Source organism: Pygocentrus nattereri, chromosome 15 (assembly GCF_015220715.1).
Source record: "Pygocentrus nattereri isolate fPygNat1 chromosome 15, fPygNat1.pri, whole genome shotgun sequence".
Classification (NCBI taxonomy): Eukaryota; Metazoa; Chordata; class Actinopteri; order Characiformes; family Serrasalmidae; genus Pygocentrus; species Pygocentrus nattereri.
The window spans coordinates 28,140,758-28,165,205 of record NC_051225.1 but is presented as its reverse complement, the minus strand read 5'-3'; the positions used below and the strand labels follow the sequence as shown (position 1 = coordinate 28,165,205).

General features: G+C 44.2%; 1 protein-coding gene across 1 annotated transcript in view; it reads left to right on the top strand.

Annotated features, from left to right (window-relative positions):
- Positions 1-1,189: 1,189 nt before the first annotated feature.
- The window catches only part of LOC108411662 (nascent polypeptide-associated complex subunit alpha, muscle-specific form-like), a 24,312-nt gene continuing 1,053 nt past the window's right edge, over positions 1,190-24,448 (top strand). The window contains exons 1-83 of the mRNA XM_037545082.1: positions 1,190-1,359; positions 2,809-2,939; positions 3,030-3,140; positions 3,229-3,339; positions 3,428-3,538; positions 3,627-3,737; positions 3,826-3,936; positions 4,025-4,135; positions 4,223-4,333; positions 4,420-4,530; positions 4,619-4,729; positions 4,818-4,928; positions 5,015-5,125; positions 5,214-5,324; positions 5,412-5,522; positions 5,611-5,721; positions 5,808-5,918; positions 6,007-6,117; positions 6,205-6,315; positions 6,404-6,514; positions 6,603-6,713; positions 6,800-6,910; positions 6,999-7,109; positions 7,198-7,308; positions 7,397-7,507; positions 7,596-7,706; positions 7,795-7,905; positions 7,994-8,104; positions 8,194-8,304; positions 8,592-8,702; positions 8,791-8,901; positions 8,990-9,100; positions 9,189-9,299; positions 9,388-9,498; positions 11,576-11,686; positions 11,775-11,885; positions 11,975-12,085; positions 12,174-12,284; positions 12,372-12,482; positions 12,571-12,681; positions 12,768-12,878; positions 12,967-13,077; positions 13,163-13,273; positions 13,362-13,472; positions 13,558-13,668; positions 13,757-13,867; positions 13,956-14,066; positions 14,155-14,265; positions 14,354-14,464; positions 14,553-14,663; positions 14,752-14,862; positions 14,951-15,061; positions 15,150-15,260; positions 15,348-15,458; positions 17,935-18,045; positions 18,134-18,244; positions 18,333-18,443; positions 18,532-18,642; positions 18,731-18,841; positions 18,930-19,040; positions 19,129-19,239; positions 19,328-19,438; positions 19,525-19,635; positions 19,724-19,834; positions 19,922-20,032; positions 20,121-20,231; positions 20,320-20,430; positions 20,519-20,629; positions 20,718-20,828; positions 20,917-21,027; positions 21,116-21,226; positions 21,313-21,423; positions 21,512-21,622; positions 21,711-21,821; positions 21,910-22,032; positions 22,291-22,413; positions 22,506-22,558; positions 22,675-22,741; positions 22,855-22,941; positions 23,027-23,125; positions 23,220-23,303; positions 23,517-23,621; positions 23,749-24,448. The exon at positions 23,749-24,448 is cut by the window's right edge and continues 1,053 nt beyond it. Coding sequence (XP_037400979.1) covers positions 1,191-1,359; positions 2,809-2,939; positions 3,030-3,140; positions 3,229-3,339; positions 3,428-3,538; positions 3,627-3,737; positions 3,826-3,936; positions 4,025-4,135; positions 4,223-4,333; positions 4,420-4,530; positions 4,619-4,729; positions 4,818-4,928; positions 5,015-5,125; positions 5,214-5,324; positions 5,412-5,522; positions 5,611-5,721; positions 5,808-5,918; positions 6,007-6,117; positions 6,205-6,315; positions 6,404-6,514; positions 6,603-6,713; positions 6,800-6,910; positions 6,999-7,109; positions 7,198-7,308; positions 7,397-7,507; positions 7,596-7,706; positions 7,795-7,905; positions 7,994-8,104; positions 8,194-8,304; positions 8,592-8,702; positions 8,791-8,901; positions 8,990-9,100; positions 9,189-9,299; positions 9,388-9,498; positions 11,576-11,686; positions 11,775-11,885; positions 11,975-12,085; positions 12,174-12,284; positions 12,372-12,482; positions 12,571-12,681; positions 12,768-12,878; positions 12,967-13,077; positions 13,163-13,273; positions 13,362-13,472; positions 13,558-13,668; positions 13,757-13,867; positions 13,956-14,066; positions 14,155-14,265; positions 14,354-14,464; positions 14,553-14,663; positions 14,752-14,862; positions 14,951-15,061; positions 15,150-15,260; positions 15,348-15,458; positions 17,935-18,045; positions 18,134-18,244; positions 18,333-18,443; positions 18,532-18,642; positions 18,731-18,841; positions 18,930-19,040; positions 19,129-19,239; positions 19,328-19,438; positions 19,525-19,635; positions 19,724-19,834; positions 19,922-20,032; positions 20,121-20,231; positions 20,320-20,430; positions 20,519-20,629; positions 20,718-20,828; positions 20,917-21,027; positions 21,116-21,226; positions 21,313-21,423; positions 21,512-21,622; positions 21,711-21,821; positions 21,910-22,032; positions 22,291-22,413; positions 22,506-22,558; positions 22,675-22,741; positions 22,855-22,941; positions 23,027-23,125; positions 23,220-23,303; positions 23,517-23,621; positions 23,749-23,889 — 9,174 coding nt within the window. The 5' untranslated portion in view covers position 1,190 and the 3' untranslated portion in view covers positions 23,890-24,448. The remainder of the gene's footprint in view (positions 1,360-2,808; positions 2,940-3,029; positions 3,141-3,228; positions 3,340-3,427; positions 3,539-3,626; positions 3,738-3,825; positions 3,937-4,024; positions 4,136-4,222; positions 4,334-4,419; positions 4,531-4,618; positions 4,730-4,817; positions 4,929-5,014; positions 5,126-5,213; positions 5,325-5,411; positions 5,523-5,610; positions 5,722-5,807; positions 5,919-6,006; positions 6,118-6,204; positions 6,316-6,403; positions 6,515-6,602; positions 6,714-6,799; positions 6,911-6,998; positions 7,110-7,197; positions 7,309-7,396; positions 7,508-7,595; positions 7,707-7,794; positions 7,906-7,993; positions 8,105-8,193; positions 8,305-8,591; positions 8,703-8,790; positions 8,902-8,989; positions 9,101-9,188; positions 9,300-9,387; positions 9,499-11,575; positions 11,687-11,774; positions 11,886-11,974; positions 12,086-12,173; positions 12,285-12,371; positions 12,483-12,570; positions 12,682-12,767; positions 12,879-12,966; positions 13,078-13,162; positions 13,274-13,361; positions 13,473-13,557; positions 13,669-13,756; positions 13,868-13,955; positions 14,067-14,154; positions 14,266-14,353; positions 14,465-14,552; positions 14,664-14,751; positions 14,863-14,950; positions 15,062-15,149; positions 15,261-15,347; positions 15,459-17,934; positions 18,046-18,133; positions 18,245-18,332; positions 18,444-18,531; positions 18,643-18,730; positions 18,842-18,929; positions 19,041-19,128; positions 19,240-19,327; positions 19,439-19,524; positions 19,636-19,723; positions 19,835-19,921; positions 20,033-20,120; positions 20,232-20,319; positions 20,431-20,518; positions 20,630-20,717; positions 20,829-20,916; positions 21,028-21,115; positions 21,227-21,312; positions 21,424-21,511; positions 21,623-21,710; positions 21,822-21,909; positions 22,033-22,290; positions 22,414-22,505; positions 22,559-22,674; positions 22,742-22,854; positions 22,942-23,026; positions 23,126-23,219; positions 23,304-23,516; positions 23,622-23,748) is intronic.

Genomic DNA, 24,448 nt, shown 5'->3' with positions numbered 1-24,448 from the left:
TCTGGGACCAACCAAGACTTGGTAGTTTCACAGTTACAGTGGAAAATGGAAAAAATTCCTCTGCAAACATTTCTAATGGTGTACAGCAGTAGATAATCTTGGGTTCTATAGTCAGAGTCTTCTCAATCATTTTGCTCCATGCAGCGCTTCTCATGTTACCAGGTGAGTTGACATATCAGGTGATCCTGAATTAGAAGCACAGCCTCACAATCAGACGTACTACTCTGATTTCTGCAGTAATACTGATCATTTTTATGAATGGAAGCAGTAAATGTATGAAAATTATTTTGGTGATTAAACTCTTCAGTTATCTGGTTCCTTTCACCACCACTGTGAATAATTCTGACTTATTTGTTTACATCTTAGAGACTTTGTAAAGCAGAAATCAGACTTTCTGCTGATGAAGTGTTTCTCTCACACAGCAAAATGTGGTATTAGATCTACAGCACTGTCACAGTAAACCCATTCACAGCACTGCAGGCAAACGGAGGTGGTCCGAGAGGGATGTGGGCTTTGAGCTCATGGATTTGGCCAGATGTGAGTGGATGTGGAAACAATGCAAAGAAATTGTGAAAATTGTGTTGAAATCTTTTGTAATTAATGGTGGAAGGATGGACAAAAAACAAAAAAACGATAGATTTTACAATTTATTCATTTATTTATTTTCATTTATTATCATTTAACGTCTCAGGGCACATGAACACAAGCTGACCAGCTTCTATATAATCTTGCATCTGTTCTTCTCCTCCTCAGAGTGAACAGCTAAAACAGGAATAAACAGTGCAAATGAAGGGAAAGGAGGACACACGATTACAGATATATAGAGGCCCGGTGTCCAGCAATGCTTGGACACTTTCCTGCTCAAACACAGCCACTAGTCATTGCAATTAACAGACGCGAACCAGGGAAACAGTGCGGGACACCAGCTCATCAGTGCTTATGCAGGACACGGGGCTTCAAACAGGCGCCTGTTGGTGCCTTGATTACTCCTCGTTCCACGGAGCCCAAGCGCTGTAAACAGGTTTGGATTTAAACTCTGGAATCTCACTGTGCCGCAGTGAAATGGAACACTAGGCGCTCCATCATCGCTCTAAACGGGTGAAAAAGAGCGTTGATCTTCATTCGATCTCCGAAACCAGTACAGACCAGCCGTTTATCCTGAGCTCCGACACCGAACTTGAACCGGACTAATGCAGCGTTTTGCTTTTTGCAGCCGTCTTCCTTCTGCCGTCAACTGGCGCCCCCTGCTGTGTGTGGCCGGCGCTGCCGCCGCCGCGGCGACCGTTTATTATTTTTCCAGACGGAGGAATCGGCAGAAGAGGAGCAGAGAGGAGGCAGAAGAGCTGACCGCCATCGAAGGTACAGAAAGACACAAGAACAGCCAAAAATAATTACTAATAAACGGCGTTTACACCAACAGAACCGCTCAAATAGCAGAATTATTCCAGCTAGATAGATAGCTCATATTTGAGTTGTTAGCGTAAGTAGCTAACCTAGTTAACATAGTTAAGTAGCTAGTTAGTTAGCTTAGTTTCTTTATTGACTGCTTTATTGACTATTAAGTGTCTTACTATATAATTTCTTCTTGTTTATGGTCTGGAATCGGAGCTACATAAACATTAACTCTGAAATTATCTCGCTAGTAAACTAGATACAGAGTAAGATGCTAACTAATGAAGGAAAGTCGTCAAATCGTCTCCATCTGTTTACGTTCAAAACTGAGATTAAAGGGCAAATCTCTTGCCCCCCGCCCCCCCCCCCCCACTTTCTGCACACCTACATCATTTAAATGTAAACAAAACTCATTCTTAGTGTTTTGATATGAAATGTGTCATTCTTGAGAAACTTGTTGTCCCCAACGTAGTAGTGATAGGAACCAAACGTCTGAAGCCTTTAAAGTGCTCATATAACGCCAAACAGTACCATTTATTACCCGGTCCATGGTCCATATATGGAAACTGTTGTAAGAACATCCTGTTTAGAATTCATTGTTTCTGTATTGTCAGGAGAAGCAACTAATTTACATATTAATTTAGCCTACAGCTGTGTAGCCCCGCCCAGTTATAATGAATTTCTAGGAAAAGTTCTGAGTGCTTTTAAATAAGGCACAATACAGGGCAGCCAATCAGAACAGAACTTATTTATCCTATATTAGTACAGTAACAATAATATAAAAATTATTAATAAAATAATCTTATCAATCTTAAAGGAAAATAAAAAAAACTGTCCATTTAATTCTGTGGGATTAAGATGTAAATAAGGTGTAAAATTATGACCATTTCTGTTACTCGATAAAAGGACGATTATTGTTCTTTTGTTACTGATGTGTTGTTGTTGTTGTTATTGTTGTTATTAGTGTATTTGTATTACTTTGTTAACTTGTGTCCGAGGACAGTGGACTTTGTAATGTACCTAGAAGTGTCTGCTTTCCTCAAACGTCGTGTCCTTCCTCCTTACTCCCCATTTGTGTTTAATGTTGTGGTTAGCACTGGGCGTGGCATGTCTTGCTGCTGTTAAAGTGCCTGTTCAAAATAAAAGAGCATTTGCTCATACGTGCAGTGTTTTCAGCAACTTTTTGGACAGTAAACCACAATAGCTGTACAGGTTGTTCAAATGTTCTAAATAACAGCAAAATACAAAAAATGACATTTTTATTCAGTGTATGTCACACGGGTGGTGTCATGATCAGACATACCGTGAAGCAGCACTGGCATCAAACCAATTAAAACAAACCAATTGTTTTAATTGTATTTTAATCATCGCAGTTACATGACAAACGTAATATTCTGTTATATTTTATATTCCTAGCACCTGCAACTGTATGCTCTCCACATGAGCCTACTGCGCCTCCTCAAAGTCCTCTGAGGCCTCCTTCCCCACCTCAGCCACCACTGAGGACTCCTTCAAACCCAGGATTTTTCTGTCCAAATGCTCTTGAGGTGAAGTTATACAGATTAATGTTATCTGATAGAACTGCATTTTCAGAGTTTTATTTATCATTAATACTTTCTGCTTGTTTGGAATTTTAGGCACCTGGAGATTATGCAGCACCCCAGCGCCATCCATCGGCACCCTGTCCACCGGTGCCACTAGCTGTGCCTCAGCCTGACCCAGAGTCTCGTAGCGAGAGTGCTGCTGAGGTAAGAAAAGAAAAGATTCTTACCAGTTCTAACCATGTTTTTCAGCAGTTTTTTTTCACCAATAAGTCCTGTATATTTGACATTATAGGCAGCCAGAGATGATGCAGCACCACAGAGCCATCCATCAGCATCCTCTCCACTGGTGCTACTGCCTGAGCCTCAGCCTGATCCAGAGTCTCATAGCGAGAGTGCTGCTGAGGTAAGAAAAAGAAAAGACTCTTACCAGTTCTAACCATGTTTTTCAGCAGTTTTTTTCAGTAATAAGTCCTGTATATTTGACATTATAGGAAGCCAGAGATGATGCAGCACCACAGAGCCATCCATCAGCATCCTCTTCACTGGTGCTACTGCCTGAGCCTCAGCCTGACCCAGAGTCTCCTAGTGAGAGTGCTGCTGAGGTAAGAAAAAGAAAAGACTCTTACCAGTTCTAACCATGTTTTTCAGCAGTTTTTTTCAGTAATATGTCCTGTATATTTGACATTATAGGCAGCCAGAGATGATGCAGCACCACAGAGCCATCCATCAGCATCCTCTCCATTGGTGCTACTGCCTGAGCCTCAGCTTGACCCAGAGTCTCGTAGTGAGAGTGCTGCTGAGGTAAGAAAAAGAAAAGACTCTTACCAGTTCTAACCATGTTTTTCACCAGTTTTTTTCAGTAATATGTCCTGTATATTTGACATTATAGGCAGCCAGAGATGATGCAGCACCACAGAGCCATCCATCAGCATCCTCTCCATTGATGCTACTGCCTGAGCCTCAGCCTGACCCAGAGTCTCCTAGTGAGAGTGCTGCTGAGGTAAGAAAAAGAAAAGACTCTTACCAGTTCTAACCATGTTTTTCAGCAGTTTTTTTCAGTAATAAGTCCTGTATATTTGACATTATAGGCAGCCAGAGATGGTGCAGCACCACAGAGCCATCCATCAGCATCCTCTTCACTGGTGCTACTGCCTGAGCCTCAGCTTGACCCAGAGTCTCCTAGCGAGAGTGCTGCTGAGGTAAGAAAAAGAAACGACTCTTACCAGTTCTAACCATGTTTTTCAGCAGTTTTTTTAGTAATAAGTCCTGTATATTTGAAATTATAGGCAGCCAGAGATGATGCAGCACCACAGAGCCATCCATCAGCATCCTCTCCATTGATGCTACTGCCTGAGCCTCAGCCTGATCCAGAGTCTTGTAGCGAGAGTGCTGCTGAGGTAAGAAAAAGAAAAGACTCTTACCAGTTCTAACCACGTTTTCAGCAGTTTTTTCAGTAATGAGTCCTGTATATTTGACATTATAGGAAGCCAGAGATGATGCAGCACCACAGAGCCATCCATCAGCATCCTCTCCACTGGTGCTACTGCCTGAGCCTCAGCCTGACCCAGAGTCTCCTAGTGAGAGTGCTGCTGAGGTAAGAAAAAGAAAACACTCCTACCAGTTCTAATCATCTTTTTCAGCAGTTTTTTTCAGTAATAAGTCCTGTATATTTGACATTATAGGCAGCCAGAGATGGTGCAGCACCACAGAGCCATCCATCAGCATCCTCTTCACTGGTGCTACTGCCTGAGCCTCAGCTTGACACAGAGTCTCCTAGCGAGAGTGCTGCTGAGGTAAGAAAAAGAAAAGACTCTTACCAGTTCTAACCATGTTTTTCAGCAGTTTTTTTTAGTAATAAGTCCTGTATATTTGACATTATAGGCAGCCAGAGATGATGCAGCACCACAGAGCCATCCATCAGCATCCTCTCCATTGATGCTACTGCCTGAGCCTCAGCCTGATCCAGAGTCTCGTAGCGAGAGTGCTGCTGAGGTAAGAAAAAGAAAAGACTCTTACCAGTTCTAACCACGTTTTCAGCAGTTTTTTCAGTAACGAGTCCTGTATATTTGACATTATAGGCAGCCAGAGATGATGCAGTACCACAGAGCCATCCATCAGCATCCTCTCCACTGATGCTACTGCCTGAGCCTCAGCCTGATCCAGAGTCACGTAGCGAGAGTGCTGCTGAGGTAAGAAAAAGAAACGACTCTTACCAGTTCTAACCATGTTTTTCAGCAGTTTTTTTCAGTAATAAGTCCTGTATATTTGACATTATAGGCAGCCAGAGATGATGCAGCACCACAGAGCCATCCATCAGCATCCTCTCCATTGATGCTACTGCCTGAGCCTCAGCTTGACCCAGAGTCTCATAGCGAGAGTGCTGCTGAGGTAAGAAAAAGAAAAGACTCTTACCAGTTCTAACCATGTTTTTCAGCAGGTTTTTCAGTAATAAGTCCTGTATATTTGACATTATAGGCAGCCAGAGATGATGCAGCACCACAGAGCCATCCATCAGCATCCTCTCCACTGGTGCTACTGCCTGAGCCTCAGCCTGACCCAGAGTCTCCTAGTGAGAGTGCTGCTGAGGTAAGAAAAAGAAAAGACTCTTACCAGTTCTAATCATCTTTTTCAGCAGTTTTTTTCAGTAATAAGTCCTGTATATTTGACATTATAGGCAGCCAGAGATGGTGCAGCACCACAGAGCCATCCATCAGCACCCTCTCCACTGGTGCTACTGCCTGAGCCTCAGCTTGACTCAGAGTTTCCTAGCGAGAGTGCTGCTGAGGTAAGAAAAAGAAAAGACTCTTACCAGTTCTAACCACGTTTTCAGCAGTTTTTTCAGTAATAAGTCCTGTATATTTGACATTATAGGCAGCCAGAGATGATGCAGCACCACAGAGCCATCCATCAGCACCCTCTCCACTGGTGCTACTGCCTGAGCCTCAGCTTGACTCAGAGTCTCGTAGCGAGAGTGCTGCTGAGGTAATTAAAAGACACGACTCTTACCAGTTCTAACCATGTTTTTCAGCAGTTTTTTTCAGTAATAAGTCCTGTATATTTGACATTATAGGCAGCCAGAGATGATGCAGTACCACAGAGCTATCCATCAGCATCCTCTCCATTGATGCTACTGCCTGAGCCTCAGCCTGATCCAGAGTCTCGTAGCGAGAGTGCTGCTGAGGTAAGAAAAAGAAAAGACTCTTACCAGTTCTAACCATGTTTTTCAGCAGTTTTTTCAGTAATGAGTCCTGTATATTTGACATTATAGGCAGCCAGAGATGATGCAGTACCACAGAGCTATCCATCAGCATCCTCTCCATTGATGCTACTGCCTGAGCCTCAGCCTGATCCAGAGTCTCATAGCGAGAGTGTTGCTGAGGTAAGAAAAAGAAAAGACTCTTACCAGTTCTAACCATGTTTTTCAGCAGTTTTTTTCAGTAATAAATCCTGTATATTTGACATTATAGGCAGCCAGAGATGATGCAGCACCACAGAGCCATCCATCAGCATCCTCTCCACTGGTGCTACTGCCTGGGCCTCAGCTTGACTCAGAGTCTCCTAGCGAGAGTGCTGCTGAGGTAATTAAAAGACACGACTCTTACCAGTTCTAATCATCTTTTTCAGCAGTTTTTTTCAGTAATAAGTCCTGTATATTTGACATTATAGGCAGCCAGAGATGGTGCAGCACCACAGAGCCATCCATCAGCATCCTCTTCACTGGTGCTACTGCCTGAGCCTCAGCCTGATCCAGAGTCTCGTAGCGAGAGTGCTGCTGAGGTAAGAAAAAGAAAAGACTCTTACCAGTTCTAACCACGTTTTCAGCAGTTTTTTCAGTAATGAGTCCTGTATATTTGACATTATAGGCAGCCAGAGATGATGCAGCACCACAGAGCCATCCATCAGCATCCTCTCCATTGATGCTACTGCCTGAGCCTCAGCCTGATCCAGAGTCTCGTAGCGAGAGTGCTGCTGAGGTAAGAAAAAGAAAAGACTCTTACCAGTTCTAACCATGTTTTTCAGCAGTTTTTTTCAGTAATAAATCCTGTATATTTGACATTATAGGCAGCCAGAGATGATGCAGCACCACAGAGCCATCCATCAGCATCCTCTCCACTGGTGCTACTGCCTGAGCCTCAACTTGACCCAGAGTCTCATAGCGAGAGTGCTGCTGAGGTAAGAAAAAGAAAAGACTCTTACCAGTTCTAACCATGTTTTTCAGCAGTTTTTTTCAGTAATAAGTCCTGTATATTTGAAATTATAGGCAGCCAGAGATGATGCAGCACCACAGAGCCATCCATCAGCATCCTCTCCACTGGTGCTACTGCCTGAGCCTCAGCCTGACCCAGAGTCTCCTAGTGAGAGTGCTGCTGAGGTAAGAAAAAGAAAAGACTCTTACCAGTTCTAATCATCTTTTTCAGCAGTTTTTTTCAGTAATATGTCCTGTATATTTGACATTATAGGCAGCCAGAGATGGTGCAGCACCACAGAGCCATCCATCAGCATCCTCTTCACTGGTGCTACTGCCTGAGCCTCAGCTTGACCCAGAGTCTCGTAGCGAGAGTGCTGCTGAGGTAAGAAAAAGAAAAGACTCTTACCAGTTCTAACCATGTTTTTCAGCAGTTTTTTTTAGTAATAAGTCCTGTATATTTGAAATTATAGGCAGCCAGAGATGATGCAGCACCACAGAGCCATCCATCAGCATCCTCTCCATTGATGCTACTGCCTGAGCCTCAGCCTGATCCAGAGTCTCGTAGCGAGAGTGCTGCTGAGGTAAGAAAAAGAAACGACTCTTACCAGTTCTAACCATGTTTTTCAGCAGTTTTTTTTAGTAATAAGTCCTGTATATTTGAAATTATAGGCAGCCAGAGATGATGCAGCACCACAGAGCCATCCATCAGCATCCTCTCCATTGATGCTACTGCCTGAGCCTCAGCCTGATCCAGAGTCTCGTAGCGAGAGTGTTGCTGAGGTAAGAAAAAGAAAAGACTCTTACCAGTTCTAACCATGTTTTTCAGCAGTTTTTTTCAGTAATAAATCCTGTATATTTGACATTATAGGCAGCCAGAGATGATGCAGCACCACAGAGCCATCCATCAGCATCCTCTCCACTGGTGCTACTGCCTGAGCCTCAGCTTGACCCAGAGTCTCATAGCGAGAGTGCTGCTGAGGTAAGAAAAAGAAAAGACTCTTACCAGTTCTAACCATGTTTTTCAGCAGTTTTTTTTCAGTAATAAGTCCTGTATATTTGACATTATAGGCAGCCAGAGATGATGCAGCACCACAGAGCCATCCATCAGCATCCTCTCCACTGGTGCTACTGCCTGAGCCTCAGCCTGACCCAGAGTCTCCTAGCGAGAGTGCTGCTGAGGTAAGAAAAAGAAAAGACTCTTACCAGTTCTAATCATGCTTTTTCAGCAGTTTTTTTCAGTAATAAGTCCTGTATATTTGACATTATAGGCAGCCAGAGATGGATGCAGCACCACAGAGCCATCCATCAGCATCCTCTCACTGGTGCTACTGCCTGAGCCTCAGCCTTGATCCAGAGTCTCGTAGCGAGAGTGCTGCTGAGGTAAGAAAAAGAAAAGACTCTTACCAGTTCTAACCATGTTTTCAGCAGTTTTTTCAGTAATAAGTCCTGTATATTTGACATTATAGGCAGCCAGAGATGATGCAGCACCACAGAGCCATCCATCAGCACCCTCTCCACTGGTGCTACTGCCTGAGCCTCAGCTTGACTCAGAGTCTCATAGCGAGAGTGCTGCTGAGGTAAGAAAAAGAAAAGACTCTTACCAGTTCTAACCATGTTTTTCAGCAGTTTTTTTCAGTGATAAATCCTGTATATTTGACATTATAGGCAGCCAGAGATGATGCAGCACCACAGAGCCATCCATCAGCATCCTCTCCACTGGTGCTACTGCCTGAGCCTCAGCTTGACCCAGAGTCTCATAGCGAGAGTGCTGCTGAGGTAAGAAAAAGAAAAGACTCTTACCAGTTCTAACCATGTTTTTCAGCAGTTTTTTTCAGTAATAAGTCCTGTATATTTGACATTATAGGCAGCCAGAGATGATGCAGCACCACAGAGCCATCCATCAGCATCCTCTCCACTGGTGCTACTGCCTGAGCCTCAGCCTGACCCAGAGTCTCCTAGTGAGAGTGCTGCTGAGGTAAGAAAAAGAAAAGACTCTTACCAGTTCTAATCATCTTTTTCAGCAGTTTTTTTCAGTAATAAGTCCTGTATATTTGACATTATAGGCAGCCAGAGATGATGCAGCACCACAGAGCCATCCATCAGCACCCTCTCCACTGGTGCTACTGCCTGAGCCTCAGCTTGACTCAGAGTCTCCTAGCGAGAGTGCTGCTGAGGTAATTAAAAGACACGACTCTTACCAGTTCTAACCATGTTTTTCAGCAGTTTTTTTCAGTAATAAATCCTGTATATTTGACATTATAGGCAGCCAGAGATGATGCAGCACCACAGAGCCATCCATCAGCATCCTCTCCACTGGTGCTACTGCCTGAGCCTCAGCCTGATCCAGAGTCTCCTAGTGAGAGTGCTGCTGAGGTAAGAAAAAGAAAAGACTCTTACCAGTTCTAATCATCTTTTTCAGCAGTTTTTTTCAGTAATAAGTCCTGTATATTTGACATTATAGGCAGCCAGAGATGGTGCAGCACCACACAGCCATCCATCAGCATCCTCTCCACTGGTGCTACTGCCTGAGCCTCAGCTTGACCCAGAGTCTCGTAGCGAGAGTGCTGTTGAGGTAAGAAAAAGAAACGACTCTTACCAGTTCTAACCATGTTTTTCAGCAGTTTTTTTCAGTAATAAGTCCTGTATATTTGACATTATAGGCAGCCAGAGATGATGCAGCACCACAGAGCCATCCATCAGCATCCTCTCCATTGATGCTACTGCCTGAGCCTCAGCCTGACCCAGAGTCTCCTAGCTGAGAGTGCTGCTGAGGTAAGAAAAAGAAAACGACTCTTACCAGTTCTAACCATGTTTTTCAGCAGTTTTTTCAGTAATAAGTCCTGTATATTTGACATTATAGGCAGCCAGAGATGATGCAGCACCACAGAGCCATCCATCAGCATCCTCTCCACTGGTGCTACTGCCTGAGCCTCAGCCTGATCCAGAGTCTCGTAGCGAGAGTGCTGCTGAGGTAAGAAAAGAAACGACTCTTACCAGTTCTAACCATGTTTTTCAGCAGTTTTTTTTAGTAATAAGTCCTGTATATTTGAAATTATAGGCAGCCAGAGATGATGCAGCACCACAGAGCCATCCATCAGCATCCTCTCCATTGATGCTACTGCCTGAGCCTCAGCCTGATCCAGAGTCTCGTAGCGAGAGTGCTTGCTGAGGTAAGAAAAAGAAAAGACTCTTACCAGTTCTAACCATGTTTTTCAGCAGTTTTTTTCAGTAATAAATCCTGTATATTTGACATTATAGGCAGCCAGAGATGATGCAGCACCACAGAGCCATCCATCAGCATCCTCTCCACTGGTGCTACTGCCTGAGCCTCAGCTTGACCCAGAGTCTCATAGCGAGAGTGCTGCTGAGGTAAGAAAAAGAAAAGACTCTTACCAGTTCTAACCATGTTTTTCAGCAGTTTTTTTCAGTAATAAGTCCTGTATATTTGACATTATAGGCAGCCAGAGATGATGCAGCACCACAGAGCCATCCATCAGCATCCTCTCCACTGGTGCTACTGCCTGAGCCTCAGCCTGACCCAGAGTCTCCTAGCGAGAGTGCTGCTGAGGTAAGAAAAAGAAAAGACTCTTACCAGTTCTAATCATCTTTTTCAGCAGTTTTTTCAGTAATAAGTCCTGTATATTTGACATTATAGGCAGCCAGAGATGGTGCAGCACCACAGAGCCATCCATCAGCATCCTCTTCCACTGGTGCTACTGCCTGAGCCTCAGCCTGACCAGAGTCTCGTAGCGAGAGTGCTGCTGAGGTAAGAAAAAGAAAAGACTCTTACCAGTTCTAACCATGTTTTTCAGCAGTTTTTTCAGTAATGAAGTCCTGTATATTTGACATTATAGGCAGCCAGAGATGATGCAGCACCACAGAGCCATCCATCAGCATCCTCTCCACTGGTGCTACTGCCTGAGCCTCAGCTTGACTCAGAGTCTCATAGCGAGAGTGCTGCTGAGGTAAGAAAAAGAAAAGACTCTTACCAGTTCTAACCATGTTTTTCAGCAGTTTTTTCAGTAATAAGTCCTGTATATTTGACATTATAGGCAGCCAGAGATGATGCAGCACCACAGAGCCATCCATCAGCATCCTCTCCACTGGTGCTACTGCCTGAGCCTCAGCTTGACCCAGAGTCTCATAGCGAGAGTGCTGCTGAGGTAAGAAAAAGAAAAGACTCTTACCAGTTCTAACCATGTTTTTCAGCAGTTTTTTTCAGTAATAAGTCCTGTATATTTGACATTATAGGCAGCCAGAGATGATGCAGCACCACAGAGCCATCCATCAGCATCCTCTCCACTGGTGCTACTGCCTGAGCCTCAGCCTGACCCAGAGTCTCCTAGTGAGAGTGCTGCTGAGGTAAGAAAAAGAAAAGACTCTTACCAGTTCTAATCATCTTTTTCAGCAGTTTTTTTCAGTAATAAGTCCTGTATATTTGACATTATAGGCAGCCAGAGATGATGCAGCACCACAGAGCCATCCATCAGCACCCTCTCCACTGGTGCTACTGCCTGAGCCTCAGCTTGACTCAGAGTCTCCTAGCGAGAGTGCTGCTGAGGTAATTAAAAGACACGACTCTTACCAGTTCTAACCATGTTTTTCAGCAGTTTTTTTCAGTAATAAATCCTGTATATTTGACATTATAGGCAGCCAGAGATGATGCAGCACCACAGAGCCATCCATCAGCATCCTCTCCACTGGTGCTACTGCCTGGGCCTCAGCCTGATCCAGAGTCTCCTAGTGAGAGTGCTGCTGAGGTAAGAAAAAGAAAAGACTCTTACCAGTTCTAATCATCATTTTCAGCAGTTTTTTTTCAGTAATAAGTCCTGTATATTTGACATTATAGGCAGCCAGAGATGGTGCAGCACCACACAGCCATCCATCAGCATCCTCTCCACTGGTGCTACTGCCTGAGCCTCAGCTTGACCCAGAGTCTCGTAGCGAGAGTGCTGTTGAGGTAAGAAAAAGAAACGACTCTTACCAGTTCTAACCATGTTTTTCAGCAGTTTTTTTCAGTAATAAGTCCTGTATATTTGACATTATAGGCAGCCAGAGATGATGCAGCACCACAGAGCCATCCATCAGCATCCTCTCCATTGGTGCTACTGCCTGAGCCTCAGCTTGACCCAGAGTCTCATAGCGAGAGTGCTGCTGAGGTAAGAAAAAGAAAAGACTCTTACCAGTTCTAACCATGTTTTTCAGCAGGTTTTTCAGTAATAAGTCCTGTATATTTGACATTATAGGCAGCCACAGATGGTGCAGCACCACAGAGCCATCCATCAGCACCCTCTCCACTGGTGCTACTGCCTGAGCCTCAGCCTGACCCAGAGTCTCCTAGTGAGAGTGCTGCTGAGGTAAGAAAAAGAAAAGACTCTTACCAGTTCTAATCATCTTTTTCAGCAGTTTTTTTCAGTAATAAGTCCTGTATATTTGACATTATAGGCAGCCAGAGATGGTGCAGCACCACAGAGCCATCCATCAGCACCCTCTCCACTGGTGCTACTGCCTGAGCCTCAGCTTGACTCAGAGTTTCCTAGCGAGAGTGCTGCTGAGGTAAGAAAAAGAAAAGACTCTTACCAGTTCTAACCACGTTTTCAGCAGTTTTTTCAGTAATAAGTCCTGTATATTTGACATTATAGGCAGCCAGAGATGATGCAGCACCACAGAGCCATCCATCAGCACCCTCTCCACTGGTGCTACTGCCTGACCCTCAGCTTGACTCAGAGTCTCCTAGCGAGAGTGCTGCTGAGGTAATTAAAAGACACGACTCTTACCAGTTCTAACCATGTTTTTCAGCAGTTTTTTTCAGTAATAAGTCCTGTATATTTGACATTATAGGCAGCCAGAGATGATGCAGTACCACAGAGCTATCCATCAGCATCCTCTCCATTGATGCTACTGCCTGAGCCTCAGCCTGATCCAGAGTCTCGTAGCGAGAGTGCTGCTGAGGTAAGAAAAAGAAAAGACTTACCAGTTCTAACCATGTTTTTCAGCAGGTTTTTCAGTAATGAGTCCTGTATATTTGACATTATAGGCAGCCAGAGATGATGCAGCACCACAGAGCCATCCATCAGCACCCTCTCCACTGGTGCTACTGCCTGAGCCTCAGCTTGACTCAGAGTCTCCTAGCGAGAGTGCTGCTGAGGTAATTAAAAGACACGACTCTTACCAGTTCTAACCATGTTTTTCAGCAGTTTTTTTCAGTAATAAATCCTGTATATTTGACATTATAGGCAGCCAGAGATGATGCAGCACCACAGAGCCATCCATCAGCATCCTCTCCACTGGTGCTACTGCCTGAGCCTCAGCCTGATCCAGAGTCTCGTAGCGAGAGTGCTGCTGAGGTAAGAAAAAGAAAAGACTTACCAGTTCTAACCATGTTTTTCAGCAGTTTTTTCAGTAATGAGTCCTGTATATTTGACATTATAGGCAGCCAGAGATGATGCAGTACCACAGAGCTATCCATCAGCATCCTCTCCATTGATGCTACTGCCTGAGCCTCAGCCTGATCCAGAGTCTCGTAGCGAGAGTGTTGCTGAGGTAAGAAAAAGAAAAGACTCTTACCAGTTCTAACCATGTTTTTCAGCAGTTTTTTTCAGTAATAAATCCTGTATATTTGACATTATAGGCAGCCAGAGATGATGCAGCACCACAGAGCCATCCATCAGCATCCTCTCCACTGGTGCTACTGCCTGGGCCTCAGCCTGATCCAGAGTCTCCTAGTGAGAGTGCTGCTGAGGTAAGAAAAAGAAAAGACTCTTACCAGTTCTAATCATCTTTTTCAGCAGTTTTTTTCAGTAATAAGTCCTGTATATTTGACATTATAGGCAGCCAGAGATGGTGCAGCACCACAGAGCCATCCATCAGCATCCTCTTCACTGGTGCTACTGCCTGAGCCTCAGCTTGACCCAGAGTCTCCTAGCGAGAGTGCTGCTGAGGTAAGAAAAAGAAACGACTCTTACCAGTTCTAACCATGTTTTTCAGCAGTTTTTTTTAGTAATAAGTCCTGTATATTTGACATTATAGGCAGCCAGAGATGATGCAGCACCACAGAGCTATCCATCAGCATCCTCTCCATTGATGCTACTGCCTGAGCCTCAGCCTGATCCAGAGTCTCGTAGCGAGAGTGCTGCTGAGGTAAGAAAAGGAAAAGACTCTTACCAGTTCTAACCATGTTTCTCAGCAGTTTTTTTCAGTAATAAATCCTGTATATTTGACATTATAGGCAGCCAGAGATGATGCAGCACCACAGAGCCATCCATCAGCATCCTCTCCACTGGTGCTACTGCCTGAGCCTCAGCTTGACCCAGAGTCTCATAGCGAGAGTGCTGCTGAGGTAAGAAAAAGAAAAGACTCTTACCAGTTCTAACCATGTTTTTCAGCAGTTTTTTTCAGTAATAAGTCCTGTATATTTGAAATTATAGGCAGCCAGAGATGATGCAGCACCACAGAGCCATCCATCAGCATCCTCTCCACTGGTGCTACTGCCTGAGCCTCAGCCTGACCCAGAGTCTCCTAGTGAGAGTGCTGCTGAGGTAAGAAAAAGAAAAGACTCTTACCAGTTCTAATCATCTTTTTCAGCAGTTTTTTTCAGTAATAAGTCCTGTATATTTGACATTATAGGCAGCCAGAGATGGTGCAGCACCACAGAGCCATCCATCAGCATCCTCTTCACTGGTGCTACTGCCTGAGCCTCAGCTTGACCCAGAGTCTCCTAGCGAGAGTGCTGCTGAGGTAAGAAAAAGAAACGACTCTTACCAGTTCTAACCATGTTTTTCAGCAGTTTTTTTCAGTAATGAATCCTGTATATTTGACATTATAGGCAGCCAGAGATGATGCAGCACCACAGAGCCATCCATCAGCATCCTCTCCACTGGTGCTACTGCCTGAGCCTCAGCTTGACCCAGAGTCTCATAGCGAGAGTGCTGCTGAGGTAAGAAAAAGAAAAGACTCTTACCAGTTCTAATCATCTTTTTCAGCAGTTTTTTTCAGTAATAAGTCCTGTATATTTGACATTATAGGCAGCCAGAGATGATGCAGCACCACAGAGCCATCCATCAGCATCCTCTCCACTGGTGCTACTGCCTGAGCCTCAGCCTGACCCAGAGTCTCCTAGCGAGAGTGCTGCTGAGGTAAGAAAAAGAAACGACTCTTACCAGTTCTAATCATCTTTTTCAGCAGTTTTTTCAGTAATAAGTCCTGTATATTTGACATTATAGGCAGCCAGAGATGGTGCAGCACCACAGAGCCATCCATCAGCATCCTCTTCACTGGTGCTACTGCCTGAGCCTCAGCCTGATCCAGAGTCTCGTAGCGAGAGTGCTGCTGAGGTAAGAAAAGAAAAGACTCTTACCAGTTCTAACCACGTTTTCAGCAGTTTTTTTCAGTAATGAGTCCTGTATATTTGACATTATAGGCAGCCACAGATGATGCAGCACCACAGAGCCATCCATCAGCACCCTCTCCACTGGTGCTACTGCCTGAGCCTCAGCTTGACTCAGAGTCTCCTAGCGAGAGTGCTGCTGAGGTAATTAAAAGACACGACTCTTACCAGTTCTAACCATGTTTTTCAGCAGTTTTTTTCAGTAATAAGTCCTGTATATTTGACATTATAGGCAGCCAGAGATGATGCAGCACCACAGAGCCATCCATCAGCATCCTCTCCACTGGTGCTACTGCCTGAGCCTCAGCATGACCCAGAGTCTCGTAGCGAGAGTGCTGCTGAGGTAAGAAAAAGAAACGACTCTTACCAGTTCTAACCATGTTTTTCAGCAGTTTTTTTCAGTAATAAGTCCTGTATATTTGACATTATAGGGCAGCCAGAGATGATGCAGCACCACAGAGCCATCCATCAGCACCCTCTCCACTGGTGCTACTGCCTGAGCCTCAGCCTGATCCAGAGTCTCCTAGCGAGAGTGCTGCTGAGGTAATAAAAGACAACGACTCTTACCAGTTCTAACCATGTTTTTCAGCAGTTTTTTCAGTAATAAGTCCTGTATATTTGACATTATAGGCAGCCAGAGATGATGCAGCACCACAGAGCCATCCATCAGCATCCTCTCCACTGGTGCTACTGCCTGAGCCTCAGCTTGACTCAGAGTCTCCTAGCGAGAGTGCTGCTGAGGTAATTAAAAGACACGACTCTTACCAGTTCTAACCATGTTTTTCAGCAGTTTTCTTCAGTAATAAGTCCTGTATATTTGACATTATAGGCAGCCAGAGATGATGCAGTACCACAGAGCTATCCATCAGCATCCTCTCCATTGATGCTACTGCCTGAGCCTCAGCCTGATCCAGAGTCTCGTAGCGAGAGTGCTTGCTGAGGTAAGAAAAAGAAAAGACTCTTACCAGTTCTAACCATGTTTTTCAGCAGTTTTTTTCAGTAATAAATCCTGTATATTTGACATTATAGGCAGCCAGAGATGATGCAGCACCACAGAGCCATCCATCAGCATCCTCTCCACTGGTGCTACTGCCTGAGCCTCAGCTTGACTCCAGAGTCTCCTAGCGAGAGTGCTGCTGAGGTAATAAAAGAAACGACTCTTACCAGTTCTAATCATCTTTTTCAGCAGTTTTTTTCAGTAATAAGTCCTGTATATTTGACATTATAGGCAGCCAGAGATGATGTAGTACCACAGAGCTATCCATCAGCATCCTCTTCACTGGTGCTACTGCCTGAGCCTCAGCCTTGATCCCAGAGTCTCCTAGCGAGAGTGCTGCTGAGGTAAGAAAAAGAAACGACTCTTACCAGTTCTAATCATCTTTTTCAGCAGTTTTTTTCAGTAATAAGTCCTGTATATTTGACATTATAGGCAGCCAGAGATGGTGCAGTACCACAGAGCTATCCATCAGCATCCCTCTTCACTGGTGCTACTGCCTGAGCCTCAGCTTGACTCAGAGTCTCCTAGCGAGAGTGCTGCTGAGGTAAGAAAAAGAAACGACTCTTACCAGTTCTAATCATCTTTTTCAGCAGTTTTTTCAGTAATAAGTCCTGTATATTTGACATTATAGGCAGCCAGAGATGATGCAGCACCACAGAGCCATCCATCAGCACCCTCTCCACTGGTGCTACTGCCTGAGCCCTCAGCTTGACTCAGAGTCTCCTAGCGAGAGTGCTGCTGAGGTAATTAAAAGACACGACTCTTACCAGTTCTAACCATGTTTTCAGCAGTTTTTTTCAGTAATAAGTCCTGTATATTTGACATTATAGGCAGCCAGAGATGATGCAGTACCACAGAGCCTATCCATCAGCATCCTCTCCATTGATGCTACTGCCTGAGCCTCAGCCTTGATCCAGAGTCTCGTAGCGAGAGTGCTGCTGAGGTAAGAAAAGAAAAGACTCTACCAGTTCTAACCATGTTTTTCAGCAGTTTTTTCAGTAATAAGTCCTGTATATTTGACATTATAGGCAGCCAGAGATGATGCAGTACCACAGAGCTATCCATCAGCATCCTCTCCATTGATGCTACTGCCTGAGCCTCAGCCTGATCCAGAGTCTCGTAGCGAGAGTGTTGCTGAGGTAAGAAAAAGAAAAGACTCTTACCAGTTCTAACCATGTTTTTCAGCAGTTTTTTTCAGTAATAAATCCTGTATATTTGACATTATAGGCAGCCAGAGATGATGCAGCACCACAGAGCCATCCATCAGCATCCTCTCCACTGGTGCTACTGCCTGGGCCTCAGCCTGATCCAGAGTCTCCTAGTGAGAGTGCTGCTGAGGTAAGAAAAAGAAAAGACTCTTACCAGTTCTAATCATCTTTTTCAGCAGTTTTTTTCAGTAATAAGTCCTGTATATTTGACATTATAGGCAGCCAGAGATGGTGCAGCACCACAGAGCCATCCATCAGCATCCTCTTCACTGGTGCTACTGCCTGAGCCTCAGCTTGACCCAGAGTCTCCTAGCGAGAGTGCTGCTGAGGTAAGAAAAAGAAACGACTCTTACCAGTTCTAACCATGTTTTTCAGCAGTTTTTTTTAGTAATAAGTCCTGTATATTTGACATTATAGGCAGCCAGAGATGATGCAGCACCACAGAGCTATCCATCAGCATCCTCTCCATTGATGCTACTGCCTGAGCCTCAGCCTGATCCAGAGTCTCGTAGCGAGAGTGCTGCTGAGGTAAGAAAAAGAAAAGACTCTTACCAGTTCTAACCATGTTTTTCAGCAGTTTTTTTCAGTAATAAATCCTGTATATTTGACATTATAGGCAGCCAGAGATGATGCAGCACCACAGAGCCATCCATCAGCATCCTCTCCACTGGTGCTACTGCCTGAGCCTCAGCTTGACCCAGAGTCTCATAGCGAGAGTGCTGCTGAGGTAAGAAAAAGAAAAGACTCTTACCAGTTCTAACCATGTTTTTCAGCAGTTTTTTTCAGTAATAAGTCCTGTATATTTGAAATTATAGGCAGCCAGAGATGATGCAGCACCACAGAGCCATCCATCAGCATCCTCTCCACTGGTGCTACTGCCTGAGCCTCAGCCTGACCCAGAGTCTCCTAGTGAGAGTGCTGCTGAGGTAAGAAAAAGAAAAGACTCTTACCAGTTCTAATCATCTTTTTCAGCAGTTTTTTTCAGTAATAAGTCCTGTATATTTGACATTATAGGCAGCCAGAGATGGTGCAGCACCACAGAGCCATCCATCAGCATCCTCTTCACTGGTGCTACTGCCTGAGCCTCAGCTTGACCCAGAGTCTCCTAGCGAGAGTGCTGCTGAGGTAAGAAAAAGAAACGACTCTTACCAGTTCTAACCATGTTTTTCAGCAGTTTTTTTCAGTAATGAATCCTGTATATTTGACATTATAGGCAGCCAGAGATGATGCAGCACCACAGAGCCATCCATCAGCATCCTCTCCACTGGTGCTACTGCCTGAGCCTCAGCTTGACCCAGAGTCTCATAGCGAGAGTGCTGCTGAGGTAAGAAAAAGAAAAGACTCTTACCAGTTCTAACCATGTTTTTCAGCAGTTTTTTTCAGTAATAAGTCCTGTATATTTGACATTATAGGCAGCCAGAGATGATGCAGCACCACAGAGCCATCCATCAGCATCCTCTCCACTGGTGCTACTGCCTGAGCCTCAGCCTGACCCAGAGTCTCCTAGCGAGAGTGCTGCTGAGGTAAGAAAAAGAAAAGACTCTTACCAGTTCTAATCATCTTTTTCAGCAGTTTTTTTCAGTAATAAGTCCTGTATATTTGACATTATAGGCAGCCAGAGATGGTGCAGCACCACAGAGCCATCCATCAGCATCCTCTTCACTGGTGCTACTGCCTGAGCCTCAGCCTGATCCAGAGTCTCGTAGCGAGAGTGCTGCTGAGGTAAGAAAAAGAAAAGACTCTTACCAGTTCTAACCACGTTTTCAGCAGTTTTTTCAGTAATGAGTCCTGTATATTTGACATTATAGGCAGCCACAGATGATGCAGCACCACAGAGCCATCCATCAGCACCCTCTCCACTGGTGCTACTGCCTGAGCCTCAGCTTGACTCAGAGTCTCCTAGCGAGAGTGCTGCTGAGGTAATTAAAAGACACGACTCTTACCAGTTCTAACCATGTTTTTCAGCAGTTTTTTTCAGTAATAAGTCCTGTATATTTGACATTATAGGCAGCCAGAGATGATGCAGCACCACAGAGCCATCCATCAGCATCCTCTCCACTGGTGCTACTGCCTGAGCCTCAGCATGACCCAGAGTCTCCTATTGAGAGTGCTGCTGAGGTAAGAAAAAGAAAAGACTCTTACCAGTTCTAATCATCTTTTTCAGCAGTTTTTTTAGTAATAAGTCCTGTATATTCTACATTATAGGCAGCCAGAGATGATGCAGCACCACAGAGCCATCCATCAGCACCCTCTCCACTGGTGCTACTGCCTGAGCCTCAGCCTGATCCAGAGTCTCGTAGCGAGAGTGCTGCTGAGGTAAGAAAAAGAAACGACTCTTACCAGTTCTAACCATGTTTTTCAGCAGTTTTTTTCAGTAATAAGTCCTGTATATTTGACATTATAGGCAGCCAGAGATGATGCAGCACCACAGAGCCATCCATCAGCACCCTCTCCACTGGTGCTACTGCCTGAGCCTCAGCTTGACTCAGAGTCTCCTAGCGAGAGTGCTGCTGAGGTAATTAAAAGACACGACTCTTACCAGTTCTAACCATGTTTTTCAGCAGTTTTCTTCAGTAATAAGTCCTGTATATTTGACATTATAGGCAGCCAGAGATGATGCAGTACCACAGAGCTATCCATCAGCATCCTCTCCATTGATGCTACTGCCTGAGCCTCAGCCTGATCCAGAGTCTCGTAGCGAGAGTGTTGCTGAGGTAAGAAAAAGAAAAGACTCTTACCAGTTCTAACCATGTTTTTCAGCAGTTTTTTTCAGTAATAAATCCTGTATATTTGACATTATAGGCAGCCAGAGATGATGCAGCACCACAGAGCCATCCATCAGCATCCTCTCCACTGGTGCTACTGCCTGGGCCTCAGCTTGACTCAGAGTCTCCTAGCGAGAGTGCTGCTGAGGTAATTAAAAGACACGACTCTTACCAGTTCTAATCATCTTTTTCAGCAGTTTTTTTCAGTAATAAGTCCTGTATATTTGACATTATAGGCAGCCAGAGATGGTGCAGCACCACAGAGCCATCCATCAGCATCCTCTTCACTGGTGCTACTGCCTGAGCCTCAGCCTGATCCAGAGTCTCGTAGCGAGAGTGCTGCTGAGGTAAGAAAAAGAAAAGACTCTTACCAGTTCTAACCATGTTTTTCAGCAGTTTTTTTCAGTAATAAGTCCTGTATATTTGACATTATAGGCAGCCAGAGATGATGTAGTACCACAGAGCTATCCATCAGCATCCTCTTCAATGGTGCTACTGCCTGAGCCTCAGCTTGACCCAGAGTCTCCTAGCGAGAGTGCTGCTGAGGTAAGAAAAAGAAACGACTCTTACCAGTTCTAATCATGTTTTTCAGCAGTTTTTTTTAGTAATAAGTCCTGTATATTCTATATTATAGGCAGCCAGAGATGATGCAGCACCACAGAGCCATCCATCAGCATCCTCTCCATTGATGCTACTGCCTGAGCCTCAGCCTGATCCAGAGTCTCGTAGCGAGAGTGCTGCTGAGGTAAGAAAAAGAAAAGACTCTTACCAGTTCTAACCACGTTTTCAGCAGTTTTTTCAGTAATGAGTCCTGTATATTTGACATTATAGGCAGCCAGAGATGATGCAGCACCACAGAGCCATCCATCAGCACCCTCTCCACTGGTGCTACTGCCTGAGCCTCAGCTTGACTCAGAGTCTCCTAGCGAGAGTGCTGCTGAGGTAATTAAAAGACACGACTCTTACCAGTTCTAACCATGTTTTTCAGCAGTTTTTTTCAGTAATAAGTCCTGTATATTTGACATTATAGGCAGCCAGAGATGATGTAGTACCACAGAGCTATCCATCAGCATCCTCTCCATTGATGCTACTGCCTGAGCCTCAGCCTGATCCAGAGTCTCGTAGCGAGAGTGCTGCTGAGGTAAGAAAAAGAAAAGACTCTTACCAGTTCTAACCAGGTTTTTCAGCAGTATTTTTTAGTAATAAGTCCTGTATATTCTACATTATAGGCAGCCAGAGATGATGCAGCACCACAGAGCCATCCATCAGCATCCTCTTCCCTGGTGCCACTGCCTGAGCCTCAGCTTGACCCAGAGTCCCCTAGTGAGAGTGCTGCTGAGGTACGAATAAACAGACTTTTATCAACCCTCCCTACGTTTTCAGCAGTTTTATTTTTCAGTCATAAGTGCTATATGTTTGCCATTACAGGCAGCTGGAGATGATTCGTCTTCCCCGTGCCAGGAATGGTTGTCTCCACATGTTACACCAGTGGTACCGTCTCCACCTCAGCCTCAAAGAGACCCAGCATCCATGGAGCAGAGTGCTCCTGAGGTAACACCATGCACACTGCTCTTATGTATTTTGTCAGCAGTAAGTAAGATGGATTCATGTATTTAGGGACGGTTTTAGAAAGTTGTTTATTTAGCTATTAACTGGTACTTTCTAAGTGAGCGATATGAAGATTTTGCTACTCAAGTACCATAAAATAATGACTTTGTTATTCAGAACTTACAGCTTATATGTCTTATATTAACCAACACACTGTTCCATTTTACTGGAACTCACTGTACTGCATATTTGGTGTTACAGGCATCTGGAAATTCGACATCTCCTCAGAGCCAACAAATTTTCTGTCCGCAGGCTCCACTGCTGCCACCCTCTCCACCTCATTCAGCATCAGAGTTGCCTTCTTCCACCCAGATTGCTCCTGAGGTAAGACTATGCAAACTGCTCGTATCAATTCTGTCTACATTTTCAGAATTTTATTTGGTCAGGTAGTGAGAATTTCATATATGATATTATAGGCAGCTGCAGATCTCACTGTGCCTCCTGAGGCATATCAAGTGCCTGCTTTATAGTAAGTAATTTACTTTTCATCTTTTTGCTGTGCAAATTAAAGCTCTCTTAGTTCAATTTATTTCAAATGATATTTACAAAGTGTTCACATATATGAAATTTGTTTTGTCATTGCAGTACCTACTTTGCCTCAAAGAGTTCCAACTTTCCCCTGAGGCTCTCAGCATTGCGCCAGGCTTTCACTGTAAGTCTATCAGATGAAACTTCGTTCTCAATACTGAGTAACTCTGTCTTTATACACCAGTGCATGTTTAGTTGTTGTTTTCTGACAGCCATTTTCTTGGTTTCATTCTACAGCTTGTTCTGAGCAACAGCCACCATGCAAAATACATCAGCATAGCAGGCAGGGTCATTCTTGGTGGCCTGGCTGCCCGAAATGCCAGGGTAACAAAACACATCAATCTGAACTGTATAATCTGAATAATCTCACGAACAAACAATGAAACGAATATATTTCTTTTTCCTGCAGGAGCTTCCAGCCTTCCAGGAGGCATATGCTACCCTGGTAGCCTTTGCTCAGGATGCTTCACATCGTGAAGCTATTTGCACTGAGCTGGCACAAATTGGTGTGAGTTCATGCTCTCTTGGCCACAGTTCTGAACATGATCATTGTTTTACTACAGTGAGTGAGACTGTAACACTAATGTTTGTTATCCGGTTAGATTCAGCACTTCAACCTCTTAGACATTGTCTTTGAGTTGGTGCTGATGGGAGTGCTGCAGGGAGCGAGGCCTCCGATCTATCCAGTAAGAAACTCCTCTCTTTCTTAGAATCAAGTGTGACTTTGTGTCCTGTATTAGATACATTATTAAGCATCTCAGTGCTGTAATCACTGGCTCTCCATATGGATATAGTTATATTCAGTAGAATGTGAGATGTAACACTAGATCTCAGATAAAGACTCTTACTCTGATTATTGTAGCAAATACTTATGCTCACATTTTTCGTCTCTATTCCAGACACCAGGAGGTTTCCTTGGGCGCTTGGTGGACATGATGTGTTCTTTCAGTCCTGTCAGCATGCAGAGGAGACCCAGGGCTGACAAGTACTTGTTCCTGCTCCAGGTAAGTAGCACATCAACATCATTAATAACACAAGTGAACGAGTAGAATTCTTTTCTTACTGTTTCAACTGATACTGTGTAAATTAGCATAATATAATAGCATAACACTTGTTCTGTCTCTCTTTCAGGATGAGGCAATGCTCCTGCTGGAGGAGATCTTCGGCAGTGAGGAGCATGTTTATATGGACCCTGGATCCCTGCCCCTCACTCTGTGGGACTGCCTGGAGAAACATGTCCAGCAGCTGTTGGCGAGACTACAGGGCTTTTAACATTTCTGCCTTTCTTAAGACACACCACATATAGTTTAATTGGTTCATTTTTATCAATCACACCAGTTTAATATTTGTAATTTTAAGTATGCTATTAAGTGCACTACATACTGAGTTGCCAGCTGTTTGGTTTATCTACTTTGTACCTACATTTGTGACAATTTTCACTTCATAGGTTTACAGTTGCTGAGTGTAGCTCCTCTGTTGCTGTGGTATAAGTGTATTAGACACAGCAGCATTAAATCAGCTAATTATTAAACCCTTCTTACAACTCCCTCTCTTATTAGCTTAGACCAACAGCAAAGGTGTCCAAAAATGTGGGAGAATTTTACCATTTGAGCCTAAATTTTCCACCTCTGGTTGGGGAGAGTGAATTCTGTGGGGCAGTAGGTCTCCAGGACTGGAGATGAGAACCACTGTTCTGTGTTATACTGCAGCACTTGTGGTCCACAACACTGCAGGGTTTAGCATTCTGTCTCATTATATATCCAATTTTCAACTAAACAGCTGATTAGCAAGTCTATCTTACTGTTTTAGAACAGTGTTTTTTAATTTCAGT